The sequence below is a fragment of the Atractosteus spatula genome, chromosome 11 (assembly GCF_055471065.1).
Source record: "Atractosteus spatula isolate fAtrSpa1 chromosome 11, fAtrSpa1.hap1, whole genome shotgun sequence".
In the NCBI taxonomy this organism is placed as follows: Eukaryota; Metazoa; Chordata; class Actinopteri; order Semionotiformes; family Lepisosteidae; genus Atractosteus; species Atractosteus spatula.
The window spans coordinates 48069204-48083349 of record NC_142716.1 but is presented as its reverse complement, the minus strand read 5'-3'; the positions used below and the strand labels follow the sequence as shown (position 1 = coordinate 48083349).

Genomic DNA, 14146 nt, shown 5'->3' with positions numbered 1-14146 from the left:
GAAGCAATTTAAAAGTCAGACGGAAACTTTTGTCCTCTTATTTCTAACGGTGAATACAATTTTACAATTGACCAAAACATGTTTTTCTGCTCTGATAAATGTTTCTAGCAAGCAGAGGTAGCAGGGATTTCACTTTCAGCCCAGAGCCACGTTCATGTTTTTTCCAAGTGAAAAGGTAATGGACTGTTCTTTCTCCTGCTCCACAGGGACCACCAACAAGAAAGTGATCCACGCAATATGCTGACAGAGTCCTGTGTAAAAGTTTTTCTTCTGATCTACTGCATTTCAGATTCCAGATCTGCTAGTTTAATGACATTGTTTTTTAATTAAAAAAGCAGAAATCAATGTTTTTGTTTTGTTTGCTTCTGGGCACGTCTCTCAAAAATGTAAGCCTCTTTAGAAATGTAATTTCTGTCAAATCAGACAAGCTTCCTCCGAGGCAAAGAGGTTAATTGCATTTTGACGGCAGCAATCCAGCTTTCTGGTGACATTTTGGCTCTTTTCAGAGAGAATGCTGGTAAAGTCTTTCCAGGGCAAAAAAAAGTTGTTCTTCACATCTCACATTTCTGAAAGCTCTCTTCTGCATTAAAACTGTCATTAGACACTAAGCTAATTTCCTTTCAATCATGTACCTTATCCAGGCAGGTCTGGCTGTGGAGCATCTCATAATTAATGGGCATAAATGTTTGCAATCTGCAACAGCCTTCTTAACTAGCAAATGATATAATACTCCCACCCACCACCACTGACACGGCTCAGGTGAGGATCTGCACAGCCACTGCACGCTGGGTCATACTTGGCACCAGGGCAATCAAAACAAATGAGAGGGGAAAAAAAAGAGAAGCTCTTCAGAAAAAAAAAAGGCTGAGCCTTTCTTTTTTAAAGTCATCCCACAGCATGCGTTTTCCTGTTTGCATCCAGAGTAGCACCTCTGAGATTAAACTCTTGCCCTCCGTGTACAGGGCATGTAACACGCCGCTCAATTCCTTTTCACATTTCAGAACCGCCCCCCCCCCCCCCCTCTGGCTCCACACACTCATACCTCAAGAGCTATAAAAAAAGAGGAAGAGTTGAGGAACATCTGCCAGGCCTGCTGCTCCTCTGCAGTGCAGCCCTGAGAGGCGAGAGCTGGGCTCTGCCCCACTGCCTGCGATCCACGCTTTCTTGTAAAGGTCAAGCTGCAGCACGAGTCCTCGCGCCAAGCCTGCTCACACATGGCCAAGGCTGGCTCTGCTAGTCACCGACGCCAGCGCCTTTCCCTTGCAAACTGATTCCAGAGCAACGCACACAGAAAAGTCTGGTGTACGACTAGGGAAGAGAACTCCCTGAGCATCCGTGTGGCAGCAAGTACACGGACACTGTATTGCACAGACATGACATAGGCACGTTCTTTGCACCGGTCGACATTTGTCATCAGCAGGGTTGATCAACAGGGGCTGTGAACATCATAGGCCAGAAGCATCCGTGGCCACTGCTGGAAGCAGTATGAGCTCTACATCGGTGCCACATGCTCCATATCATCCCGTCTTGACAGATTCTGCGCAGTTTCTCACACAGAGCCTGGAGAAGCCCGTGCCTGTTCACTGGTCTCTGAGCCCTGGATGCCACATTTCGTACCAGCTTGTCCCATCCTGCACTTGCTCACTGGGGCTCAGGCCTGTTGAGTAAGAAAGCTGCTGTCACAACGAGCAACGTGAGAAGGTATGATGCCCTGTGGGAGTGCAACGATGTCAGGGTAAGCACACAGGAAGGGCAGCAAGTGAGATCCCCGGACTTGATCAAGGCAGTCAGGTTGTTACCAATCGCTACAAGAAGAATTTGGTAGCAACTAGACACTTCTGCCCAGACCCGCATACTAAACCTTACAATCAACTGGTCTGTTGTATGCAACAATTAACGGATAGTTCTGTACATACAGATTGTTTCACACTGTCCATCGGTGTGTTCGACACAAAATCTTGATTCAGCACTCAAGCAGACCTGACTCCACTGTTGGCGGTTGTTGCTCCAACATGACAAAAGGCATAAAGGTGTTGTTCTCTTGACAAACAGGACATAGTGGTCCCTTTCTATTTTACGTTCTTGACTTCCACCAGGATTGGCATTTCACAGGTCAAATCATCTCGTCACCTGTGGTCTCTCAGCTCTCAAAGACCCGATTTAGTGCTTGTGCAACAGTCACGAATGGTTTAAATTAAGCAAGATCACTCTAAAAACATTTAATCGTATCCAAAAATCAGAGACTATTTCTCTAAATACATAAAGGCACAGAGCAGCTCTTGTGATGGTCAGCCTGATACACAATACATAAGACGCAGTATGAGCCATTACCCACAAGCGATGCTTCTGAACTGGTATATTCTTGCTACGCCATGGACTGCAGCTCCTCTCGCAGCACAAGAGAGAAGACGGGAAGGCAACCCCGAGCACGCACACGGGGTGGGAGAGGGCCTGCGCGGCCGACCGCTCAAGCACAAAACAAGAACTCCTGGGGTTCCAGCCTCCAGAGTCCGTGAACAGCAGGGGAGGCATGGAAGCATGAAGAGGAAAACGGATCACCTCTCAGGATGCGGCAAACAGACGTGTAACAAAGACGCATCTTTGCGGATGAAAAGTGTCCCTGGATCGCTTTCATGCAGCAGGCTGGAGAAGAGAATCTGGCTTCTCTACTTGCTGCGAAGAGAGCCCCTCTACTGCACTGACTCCCCACCCACACTAGACCAACACTGTTGGCCACACAAGTCTCACAAGGCAAAACAAAGTGCTCAAATAAACGCACAGACACTTAATTTCTTTTTGCTCGTATTGCTGTTATTTTCTACATCTGTCACAGTATATGTATATACACATGTGTATGTTTGCTACAGTTTGTCTCTAATACTATAAAAACTGCTCTTGACACCTCCCTCTTGGAAGGCTAAAATTTTCTGGCTAGGCTGAATTAGTTTTGCACTACTACTACTACTAATACTACTACTGGATTCCTATCTGGATAAAAATTATTTCCTATTTGGTGTTGACTGGACTGAGCCTCTATAAGTATGAGACAGTGGCAGGTCTGAGGGTATTCACGGAGCATGCTAAAGTGCTAGTTTTTCAATACTGTGCACAAATGTCGGGGGGAAATAAGGACGCAACCTGCCTGGGCACTCGAGGGGCCTGTCCACTACAGACATTCGCCAGGAGCACAGACTGAGGCAGCCCTCTCCTTTTTTTTCCTCCGTGCTGCACACTGTCACTGTTGATTCTTGGCATCTTGAACAGGTGTTTTGATGGAGCACCTCAAGTCACAGACATGGGCGGTCGGGGTCACAGCTTGCCCCCTGTCAAACCAGAGCGTGTCGCCAGTGCCGCCACTGGAGGGAATTCTCCCTCTGCTAGCACAGCGGAGCTGGCTGGAGGCCACTGCGATGATGGCACAGAGCGGCGCGGCTCTCCGAGGAGGGGCTGGCAGTCCCAGATCCCCCCAGCGTCCCTGCTCGTATTTTAGTAAGAGACTGGACGGCAGCCCTTTGGCTCTGCAGTGAGAGAGCGCTCGGCAGTCCGACACAGGGCGGCTGATCAAAGGGATTTCAGCGGCAGGGCAAGGCCGGCCAGCGCACGTGCTAGGTCTTGCCATCTCGAAGCACGACTGAGAGAATGCTTTCTGCTCGCTATCTTTTTTTCTCTTTTGTCTAAAAAAAAAAAGTATTTTCCACAAGAAAAGCCTAGCCAAAGAACCTTAGAAATATCACCGGAGAGCATTCTAATTAGGGCCAGCGGAGAAGAGGGGCGGGGCTGGGGGGAATGTCCCAGTGTGAAGACAGGACCAGAGAGAATTAACTGGGAAGCTCGGAGCAGGCAGGAGCATGGATCTCTCTCGCCCTCCTCCCACAGGCTCTGATGCAAATTAATTTCAAGGCTCCGGCAGCCTTTCCAATCAACAGGGGAGAGCCCCGAGGAAGCACGAGAAAGAGTGCAAGAGAGAGAGAGAGAGGGAGAGGGAGAGGGAGAGGGAGAGGGAGAGGGAGAGATGAGTGCCTGTACCCTCCATGGAGTCTGTTTATCTGCCTGTCAGACCATGTGCCATGATTGTGGATGGTGGGCAAGAGTCACGGGCTGGCTTCGCATACTGATTGACAAGACAAACACTCGCACCGCTGCGCGTCAGGCAGCGGGAGGGACAGGCGTTTGGTAGGGATATTTTTCCAGTGCGTTTTCAAACCTTTATTTCACGTCTTCCCGACAAAATAACAAATCTCAGCGCCGGGAGCTGCGGGGGGGGGGGGGGGGATGGCGGTTGGGGAAGGGCGCAGCGGAGAAAATCTGAAAAAGCGCCACATCAGCCAAAAACGCACCGGCGACTCCTCGGAAGCTACTGCAGGGAAGCCGCCGCGCGGCGAAGAGCCCTCATTTGCCTGGGAAATATTCACACACGCGCACACACCCCCTCCCTCCCTGTAAAGGCATTGCACATTCATCTCCCAGCACACCGGCCCCCGCAGGCAGGGAGGGATCCTGTTTAGTCATCACGTTTCGCACCATTTATCTCACTTTTTGCACGTTTAACGAATTTATAAGCGCGACGGCCTCTCCGCTCTCTCGTGCGTCCAGGTGTGTGGGGGGTGCTCACCGACGAAACCAGCATGGCCACTGCTCACTCCCAGTTCCATGCTGGAGTCCTGCTGGGGGGGGGGAGCGGCCGGGGCGTACCCCGCACCGCGGCGTGCAAGGAGCCGCGTGTGGCCTTCATCGGCGATTTTACCTCGCCTGCACTCGCCTCGTTTGCGATTACTGAAACCCAGGATGTACTGGACTTCACGCCACTGCAGCAATACCCTTTAGCATCCACAAGCACTCGGAATGTCACCACGAGGCTCGTTAATGATACATAAGCAAGATTCAGAGAAAGACATTTTTGGTTAAAAAGTGTGAGGTACCGCTTCCCCTGGTGCTGACTGCTTAAGCATCCGGATGGTTTAAAAAAAAAAAGCATCCCAAGTGGGGTGACCCACTTCTTTCTTCAAAACACTGATTTAAAACCCGCAGTCGCGGTGCTCTTCCCATAACGAACTCTCCTGACAGATATCGCGGAAATAAAGACCAGAACAGCACGTGCCTGTTTTTCGAGGAAGACGGCAAGCGGTGGCATCCATGCAGCAAAGACAATTAATTTTTTAAAGGGGGAGCGGCCCATCCCGCCGGCTGGAAAGTGCTCATCGGATCTCAGGAAATAAGGGAACTCTTTAAAAAATGCAGCAGTCTTTCAGAATCTGCCCACGCGCCTTTGTACCTGCAGTTTTGCAAACCAGAGTGACTCCCCCCCCCACCACCCCCAGACCTACAGAGCAGGGGAAACCCCTTCAAGACAGTGCTCCATCAGCATTGATTTTCTGCTTCAGCAAACTGCGAAATCGGTCTCTCTCTCTCTCACTGCCTTACTCCCGATCGACGGCTTTATTCATTGCAAGTTCGGAGCCTAGGCAAAGCCGTTCAGACTTAAAGAGACTCTCACTCTCGCTCTCTCTCCATTCTTCAGTGGGAACACAAGGGGTCCTTCATTAAAAAGAAAATAAGGCAGTAATGCCAGGGCCATGCACTTGAGGAAAACTCTTCTTCAGTTCCTGCTTACTAAGGTGCTGGAGTGCAGCATGTCGTTCTCCATGCTTCCTACGAGACCTGCACTGTGTTCTGTGCTGCAGTAACACACTGAATTCTGCAGGAATACCTGGCATATTTCCTAGGTTTTATAAAACTCAGATTTATTGGAAAAACTCTTTCTGCAAGACCTGGCGTGGCATGGCACCGGGCACACAAGGCAAAACTGAAATCTTACGGAAGATTGCAGAATAAAAGTGTGGTCACGGAAATACTCACCATGAGTCCTGGAAAGGTTTAGAGTGAGGTCACACTGGCTTGCCTTTTCATCAGCAGTGAACAGAGGAAGCAGGCATGTTGTGAGTATTTATTCTCTGTCCCCCCCCGGTCTCACACTAGGACTCACAGGACCTCTCTCCCACTCCTGAAACTCATCAGGACAGTTTTCTAGCTATTTTATTTAGATACAGGGTCTGTCACATGACCAGACTGAAACAGGTCTCCAGAATGACTCCCTATTTGTGCAAGCCAAGGCTGGCGAGAGAGGACCCTCTTACTGTCAAATATCTTTTAACGATCAAATCCAGAATATCCTGCGGAGCTCCCAAGCCCAGGTGAACAGGGCTCAGCTCAGCTGATCTCTGCCCCGCACCCAGTGTGGGGCACTGGTGCATGGAGCTGTGAAAAGCGCGTCTGGGCTCAATGTGGACCCAAAATCAAATCAAGCAGCTTGGTGTCTCTTCATCAAGACTAATCCTGTAGAGCTAAACTTCTGAAAACAGAAACTGAAGGAGTTACAGGACTTCAGTCATTTAACACCAGGGACAGACAGCCTAGGTTCTAGGCCCTGCCACAGCAGGGATGGAGTCCAACTGTTGCTTTAACTACATAATTGAGCCTCAGCTGCTTAACAGACTTCGCTTAATGGCTACCTGATTTAATTAGTCTTTAATTACTTAACTGACTTTGCAGCTGAAGATCTCTTTCAGTGTGACTCTCAGTGGCACAGAATGAAACAGGACAAATTGTCCAGGTCTGTCCCTCCACCTCCCCTTCTGAGCCATCCCTGCCTCTCATTATAAAAACACCCCAACAGCAAGAAAAAACCCCCTTCTCTCCCCTCTCTACAGCAGTGTGAGCTGCCACTGTCTCTTGAGTAATGAAGAGGTAGCACACACACATTAGGCACTCGCCACTGCAATTAACAGGGAATCAGAGTAAAGCTCTTGCTGCACATTTAATAACAGGAAAAGCCAGTCTACCTAGCATTATCGAGCGGAATTACAGGAGTGTTGATAATGCAAAGTGTTGCCTCCCTCCACATAACATGTCAGGAAAGCAGCTTCACATGCAATCCGTGAGAATACCCTTTCAGTACAGCTGTTTTATACACTGGTCATTGGACCTCAAATGTCAAGAGCTTAGCAGTTTCTCAAGACCAAAGAGCTTATAAAGCTCAAGAATGGAGTGTCAAGGCAGCAATTAGCCTGGTCTCTAAGCTGTAATCCCTGAACGGTCCAGAACAACCTCCCGGCCCAGATCTGCACTGACCACTAGTACTCAAAACAAATCTCAATCTCCTGCTTTGCACACACAACCTGAACTTCAGCTGCACTGACCTAAATACAACAATTTCTGTAAATCCACTGTCCTGTCATTAAGAGGGACTGCGCGTGGGAGTACTCCGAGACTTAGGACAATAGTAGACCTGGTGGGTCGTACAGCACTGTGCTAAAGAATAAGCAGGTCAGGCAAACTGCAGTGTGAAAAGAGCTAAACTAATCCGAACGTTAGAAAAGAAAATAATTAAAACGGGTTTTGAGTGGGGAGCCTGTCATGGAACAGGCTGAGGTCAATTTCATGTTGGAAAGCAGAAAAAACAGCGCTTTGACTATGCATATTAAATCAAACTGCTCTGACAGGACTGATCTTGGATGATACCTTAATCCTTCTGGGGATTCAGATTGTTGCTGTGACTAAATCAGCTATGTCATTCTGCACTAAAGCAAGGGTAGACAACTCCAAAACAGTACCCCAGTAACGAACAGCATCACAGCCAATAACACCAGCTCTTTCTGCCAGACTTCTGCCCAGAGAGATAAAAAAAATGATTCCCAAGATAAATCAGCCATTTACCCATTCCTATTCCCACTTAGGTGATGAGGTTTAGGTGTCTAAGATCATCAGGTTCCCTGTTGGTCCTCATCAAGTTGCAGTTTGGACATTACTCTCCAGAGATAAGTTGACAGTAAATGCTGAATCCAAACACCAACTGTTTTATGATCTTATTTAGGTCAATTTAGCGGCAGTAATTAAGTTTAAGTTTATCAAGCTTTGCCATACTTTAGGCTCGATTTAACTGTTCACATAAAGGTTTCACAAAATTCTGAAGGAACAAATTTGTCTCAACAGTTCAGTAATTAAATCAATCCTTTACAGGAAGGGGAAAGTGTGAAACTCTCTCGCCTGAGCTTGCCCCTGTCTGCGCACTCTGGAAATGGAGGAACCTGAATGAGGTGGGGTCTCACCAGCGCAGGGCGATCTTGATGGGCGTGGTCAGGCAGGAGGTGAAGAGGTCCGCCGGGAGGTCAGGGTTCATGGGCAGGAGCTCGCTGGCCTCGCAGGCAGCCAGCTGGATGCAGTTTTTCATGGAAGGGGGCAGGGGCATCTGAGCCAGAGGGTGGTTGGGATTGATGGCTGCAACCTGGAGAGGCAGAGAGGGGCAGAATGAGAAGTTCTGGGATAATGAATGAGGGATACGCACAGGCATAAGACACAGGACACACAAGTTCTATGGAAGCCACAGCTCTTCGACCTCGCATTCGGTTTGACACTCGAATCGTTAGCGGGCTGCTGAAGGCACAGCGGAATAAAGACACAGCCACGGTTCCCCCCAGGGGTGACACTGTGGATTATCCACTTCCTGAGCCGGTTTGAGCGCAGTGCTTGACGAGGTCCCTGAAAAACCACTTCAACAACCATCCTTATTCAAGAGCTGAAACCCACCCCCCACCCCCTAAAAACGCCCCAAAAGAAGTTTCAGGAAAAGCCAACCCACACGTATCGGCTTAGAATAAATGTACAAATGTTGCAAAAGGGCTGCGAAGAGCGAGCAACACTGATGACACCAGCCAGAGGCAAGGGACAACAAGACCAGCGGAAAGACGTGTATTATTTCTTCTGGAGACCCGAGGGGCTGGCCAGACCATCACAGGCGCGTGAAGACGCTGGCCAAGGCCAGGGCGCCCCAGCAGGGCAGTCAGCAGGATGCTGTATCGGTAATCCGAATTCCCCGAGGTCCAAAGAGTGAATATACGAAACACTGGTCTGACTGCAGCCGCTGCATCTTCAAACCACAACGCATAGGAAGAGTGTTATTTTTAGAGGGTTATTTATTTTTGCACACCTTATTGGAAACTACAATGGTTATTTTCCCCAGAGCACCCTTTAGAGTATTTTTTTTTTTACACTGACTGAGCTGAGGCAGAGCTCCACGCACGTCTCCGGGTGCTGCAAACCCAGCGAGCTGATGCCAATGGAAAAGGCCTTAAAGCTTCGGCAGAACATTTGATGACAAACTGACAATCTCGGACGCAGCAAGGAGATCTTCAAGGTTAAAAATCCGGGCTCGCTTTTTCTCTGCAAAAACAGAATCCTTAAAAACCCTCTCAGCCCTCTCAGCTGGGAGCAGCGCATCCCCAGGCTGCTCCCACGGCCTTCTCTGAAAGGCGAGCCAGCCTGCTGTCCGGTCTCTGTGTGTCAGCTGAACAGGGCAATTCAGGACAGCAGGAAAACTAAAAAAAGTTATGACAGATAAAAAACAAAAACTGGAATCTGCAGCTTGCTACCAAGTTGCAGAAAGGCTTCTGTTAAACTGGGCCAGATCTTGTGCTGCCGTCTCTCTCTCAGTGACGTTCATGCACAGAGGCCGCGATCCCAACGCTGCAGCAGACAGGGGGCCCTCACCTTATACCCACTAAACAAACACGGCACCAACCGCTAATGGAGCTGAAACGCCTACAGTCATCACCACCCTCATCATTATGGTCGTAGCTGTCTGTCCAGCCGTGGGCACCAGCGTTTCTGGAGGGTCGGCCTTGGCAGGTTCGCTCCAGGTAAGCCAACTGCATTTCTCTTCTGCAAAAATGGACACAATCAACTGGCCACCTCCACACCCCCCCCCACCCCACCCCATCCCACACCAAGTGAGGCTGAATCCAGAGGCCTCCAGCAGGAGTTCTTAAGATCTTATAGTACACACAAAAGCATTGTTTTCTACTAAAAAACAGGACATCAAAGAGAGGTCCCGGAAAAACTTCTGTACAGTTCCACAAAAAGTACAGCCATTAGTTCCTTCTCATTTGCCCAAACCAAACCACAAAGGGCTCCAGTGTTCTCCTGCCTTCCACAGACTGTCCCCGATCCGTTATCCAAGCTCTATCCCCAGCAGTACCAGCTGCAATTCTCCACACATTCAGGCTGGGTTTGCTGGAGCACAAACAAGTGGAAACAGCAGCATACAAGAGGTGGCCATTAAGCCCGTCTTGGCGGCGTGGACTCAATTAAGCAATGTACAAATCAGACATCACTGCCAGATTAATCAGTCAGTCCAATCAAAACACTGGTGAGGAATGTCTCTCCTGTACTGCAGAGCTGAGTGCGTATCTGTCTGTCAGGCAGGGGATTTTGAGCAGACAGCCTGCTGAGAACAACAGAGAATGAACAATGACAAACACTGGTGAAGGCTGCTGCTGCTCAATTCCAGACTGGAAGAAAGCCGCACGACCTGGGACACAGCACAGGATGCCCGAACACAACCAGAACAGGTGCTTTCCCCTGCCCCTCCTCCCCTGCTCCACGCCACCCATTATTAATGCCTTCGCACTCAGCTGTGGAGCAAATGAGACACGGCACTGGAGCACAAGCAGGCCTCCGCGTGCAATCCAACCCGCCGTGCTGCTCCAAGGCAGGGGGAGGCGCGGAGCTGATTTAGCGTATAATAGCTCATTAACTTCCAACAAAGCAGGGCGGTCCGCGAAGTGGAACGCGCCTCAGTCATACAAACAGTGCTCCGACCCCCGCCTTCCTCCCTCCCTCCCTCCCGCATGAGGAGGTGGGGGGGGGGGGGAGCGAGCGATGGCGCGAGACCCGAGAACGAGGCCAACAAGAGTGAAACCGCTCCACGATTTCATCACAACGAAGATGAGACAATCAGGGAGTGGGGTCGGCAAAGCCCACATTTGGTCTAATTCAGCTGTTCGCTCCAGGCAGCCCATGCAATCCCTCTGTACTTCTGAACTAATGAAGCTATTGTAATGTAACACAGCAGTGCCGCCAACATCATCATCATCATCATCATCATCGGGGTATTACCTAATCCTGCTTCAGGCAGGCAGCTCGGATGGTCTTAGTTGATCACGACAGGGTACGCTGTCTGCTCCCTTTGGTCTCAGTGCGATGGACTGGGCGTGCCCAGTTGTCCTACTGAAACCAGTAGTGGGCAGCAGTATCCAGGACGGTGGGGGACTCGGTTCTGCCAAATTCGCATCATCACATTATTCCTGGCAACATGGCACAACCAACAGCCAGAACGAGGGGAAAGCGGACGCCAGGATGGACGCTTGATGACACGTGGACATGTGGAAGTGCCGAGAAACGCACTGTGAACGGATACAGGCTTGGCAGGATGAGCTGGATGGGAACCCCAACTCAATGAACCACGAGCAGGGCAGGCTGAGCGGCCGCCTTTCTTTAACGTCTTTCTTCCGATGCTCATCTGCACGTGCCGCGTGAAAACAGCGCTGGTGTGGATTAAAAAAACAAGACGCGTGCTTTGGTTCTGCAAAAGGGCTGCAAAGAGTGAATAATTGATTATGCTGAAGGTCCACTGAAGCGAACTGAGGATCATCCTCAAAGGCTGTATAGCTCTATCTATAAAACACGGGGGCGGAGTGGCGTATGTACTCACTCAGTGAGCATGATGCACTCTCTTGACTTAAATGCTTTACACTCCAGCAAAGGAGAGATCAGAGAAAAATTGCCTCTGCGAGCAAACTCGACACAAGGTAAAGAATGTTGGTATTTTTAATAAATAAAAAGAAGGCTTTACACCCAGTGGTGTTTGTGCACCTTCCCTGAATGCACATGAAATAAGCGGGATGGGGGATGTGCAAACACTAACACGCCATGTCCTGTGGTGCCCATGGAAGATATGCAATCACATGCAAGGATGACATCCCCTGACCAGGTCTGCCGAGAAGCAACTGTGGAATCTCTCTCAGTCTCCCTCCCCTGCTCTTATGTGTTAAATATCATTGACAGGTTTCGTCGGCACGCTGTCAAAGCACACCTGCTGGAAAACACAGAGAATTTAAAATTTGACGCAAAGATTAGAAAACGGAACTCAAACAAGTTCAAAAACAGTCCGAAAGAAATAAAAGGGGTCAATTATTTCCCAGATAAAAGCAATCAATCTATACTGCCAGGGGTCCTGGTCCTGGAGAGCTGCCGTTTCTTCTGCAGGTTTTCATTCCAGCTCCACTCGTAAGGAGACCAAGCAGAGGGGCGCCGGCTTAACTGGACTGATTGAACGGCTTCTCCCAGCTCTTCAGGTGCTGCTGCAATAAAGAGACCTTGGGAACCCGCAGACACGTCGGGACCACTTCTGCACTCTTTCAAAAAAGAATGCAGGCCCCCTGAACTGGTTTTTAAACACACCACTTCCCTGGGGGGTTTCAATTATGTGAAGGAGAGAATGCAGGCAATACGTTCCTGCAGTGGGCTCCTGATCCATGAAAGCATGCTGGCTGGCACTCTCTCAATTTGCTGGGGATTCTGAATGTGGGTATGTCAGCCACTCGCTCAAAGTGTGCAAACAGGATTACACAGCTCTAATAGAAGCCACAAGCAGGGGCATCCCTTTTCTAAACTGGAAGGAGGGGGGGGTCCCCATCTGTTGCCAGGAAACCCCGTGGACTAATTTGTTACACAGCATGTCACTGTGCGCATTCCTATCCTTTGTCCCACCTCTGCTGAGCTGTTCCCTGTGGAGGCTGAATTTCAAATTTGGGGTTGCCCCGACACTTAACTCTATGCTCCCTTCTTTCAAGGGTCTGGGGGAGGGGGACCAGGCACCCCTTTAAGCAAGCCCTGCCCCGACAGCTCACCACTTTTCCAACACAGACATAGAAAGCTAAGCAAAAAAGAGTGGCTCATGTCGACTCAAAGGGGTTCTATAATACACAGCGATGCCAATTGAAATAATACTTTACAGAACTGTTCCAGCTCTATTAAAAAAATGATGACTTTGCCACTTGAGAACGGGAAGCCACTAACATCTGCTGATGGAAGGCAGGAGCAGGATAGGTCAGCACTGCTTATGGGCTATAACCAGGACTGACCAGCTGTCCAGCAGTTCTCCCAGATCACACTTAATTAGTGGGTTCAAAAAAAGCAAGAATTAACCACTTGTAAATGACTTGTCATGGAAAGCAAGACAATACCAAAAAAAAAAATAATAACCCATCCTGCTGTCAAGGTAAGATCGTGTTACCAGGAAAGCAGTTAGATGCAAAGCCCCCCTTCTCTTAAGTGCAGGATTGATTTAGTATGGATTTTCCTAGTGCAATTAGTTTTTAAATACATTTCAGGTATCCCCTTCCATTCAGGCGCTTCAGGTGCCTCTCGGGACGATTCCTGTAAACCACGCATGTGTGTGAGAAATAGATTACTACTCAATCACGATGCTGCTGAAGGGGCAGATGAAAGATGCACTTCCCTTCTTGGAACAGATTCATAGACTCGTTCCTCTGGGACAAAGCAAGGAAGATGCAAAACTGAACCATCGGGGACTGGCTAGTGCTTTCATTTCATACTCCACTTTTGCCAACCTCATCCTATGGCTTAAAGAGGTCTTGTGCAAGTTTTTTTTTCCTTCACTGGAATACTGCCCTCGTCGCACTGCACAAAAACATAGCAGGCTAACTTGACTGCGGTCTGTCAGCCGCGAGCTTTAAACCATCCACATTGATGTGGGCAGGGTGATGCAGCCACCCAGCTACAGTCAGAAGGTTTTGCTGGAGTTACAGGCATTTTTCTGTTCTGTTTTTCCAGATAATCTACCACAATTTAAAACTTTCTACTGAATTATTTAAAGTGAGCTGCAGCAATGACGGCTTTTTAAAAATTCACAGGAGATGCCACAATAAAAAAAAAAATCCAAAGCAAACTGAATCCTATTATTTATTCATACAGCTCCAGCTGCCCACATATTATATAGAAACAGAATAAAAAGCAACTCCAAAGTCTTTTCAGTAAATGTATTTTTATTTTTTTCCTGGGTACGTATTCTAAGCACATACCCCTGGTAGGTAAACACTCACTTAGAAATTCACATGCCCTTAAACATATAGCTGCTACTGAACAGGTAATTTAATGCATTTTAATACACATGCAGTAGAGCTTTAAACTCTGCCCAGAGTACAGGATAATTCCTAATTATCGCCCCCTGCTTTTTTCCACCTGGATCTCAGCATGGCTAGTTGCCATTTAGTAAGCATGATGTACAGTA

At 48.8% G+C, this 14146-nt stretch overlaps 1 protein-coding gene across 5 annotated transcripts in view; it reads right to left on the bottom strand.

Annotated features, from left to right (window-relative positions):
• The window catches only part of rptor (regulatory associated protein of MTOR, complex 1), a 142011-nt gene that overhangs the window by 73037 nt on the left and 54828 nt on the right, over nucleotides 1-14146 (bottom strand). For all 5 annotated transcript variants that reach the window (XM_088928407.1, XM_088928404.1, XM_088928405.1 and 2 more), the window contains exon 7: nucleotides 8106-8281. In XM_088928407.1, the coding sequence (XP_088784533.1) occupies nucleotides 8106-8281 (176 nt within the window). The remainder of the gene's footprint in view (nucleotides 1-8105; nucleotides 8282-14146) is intronic.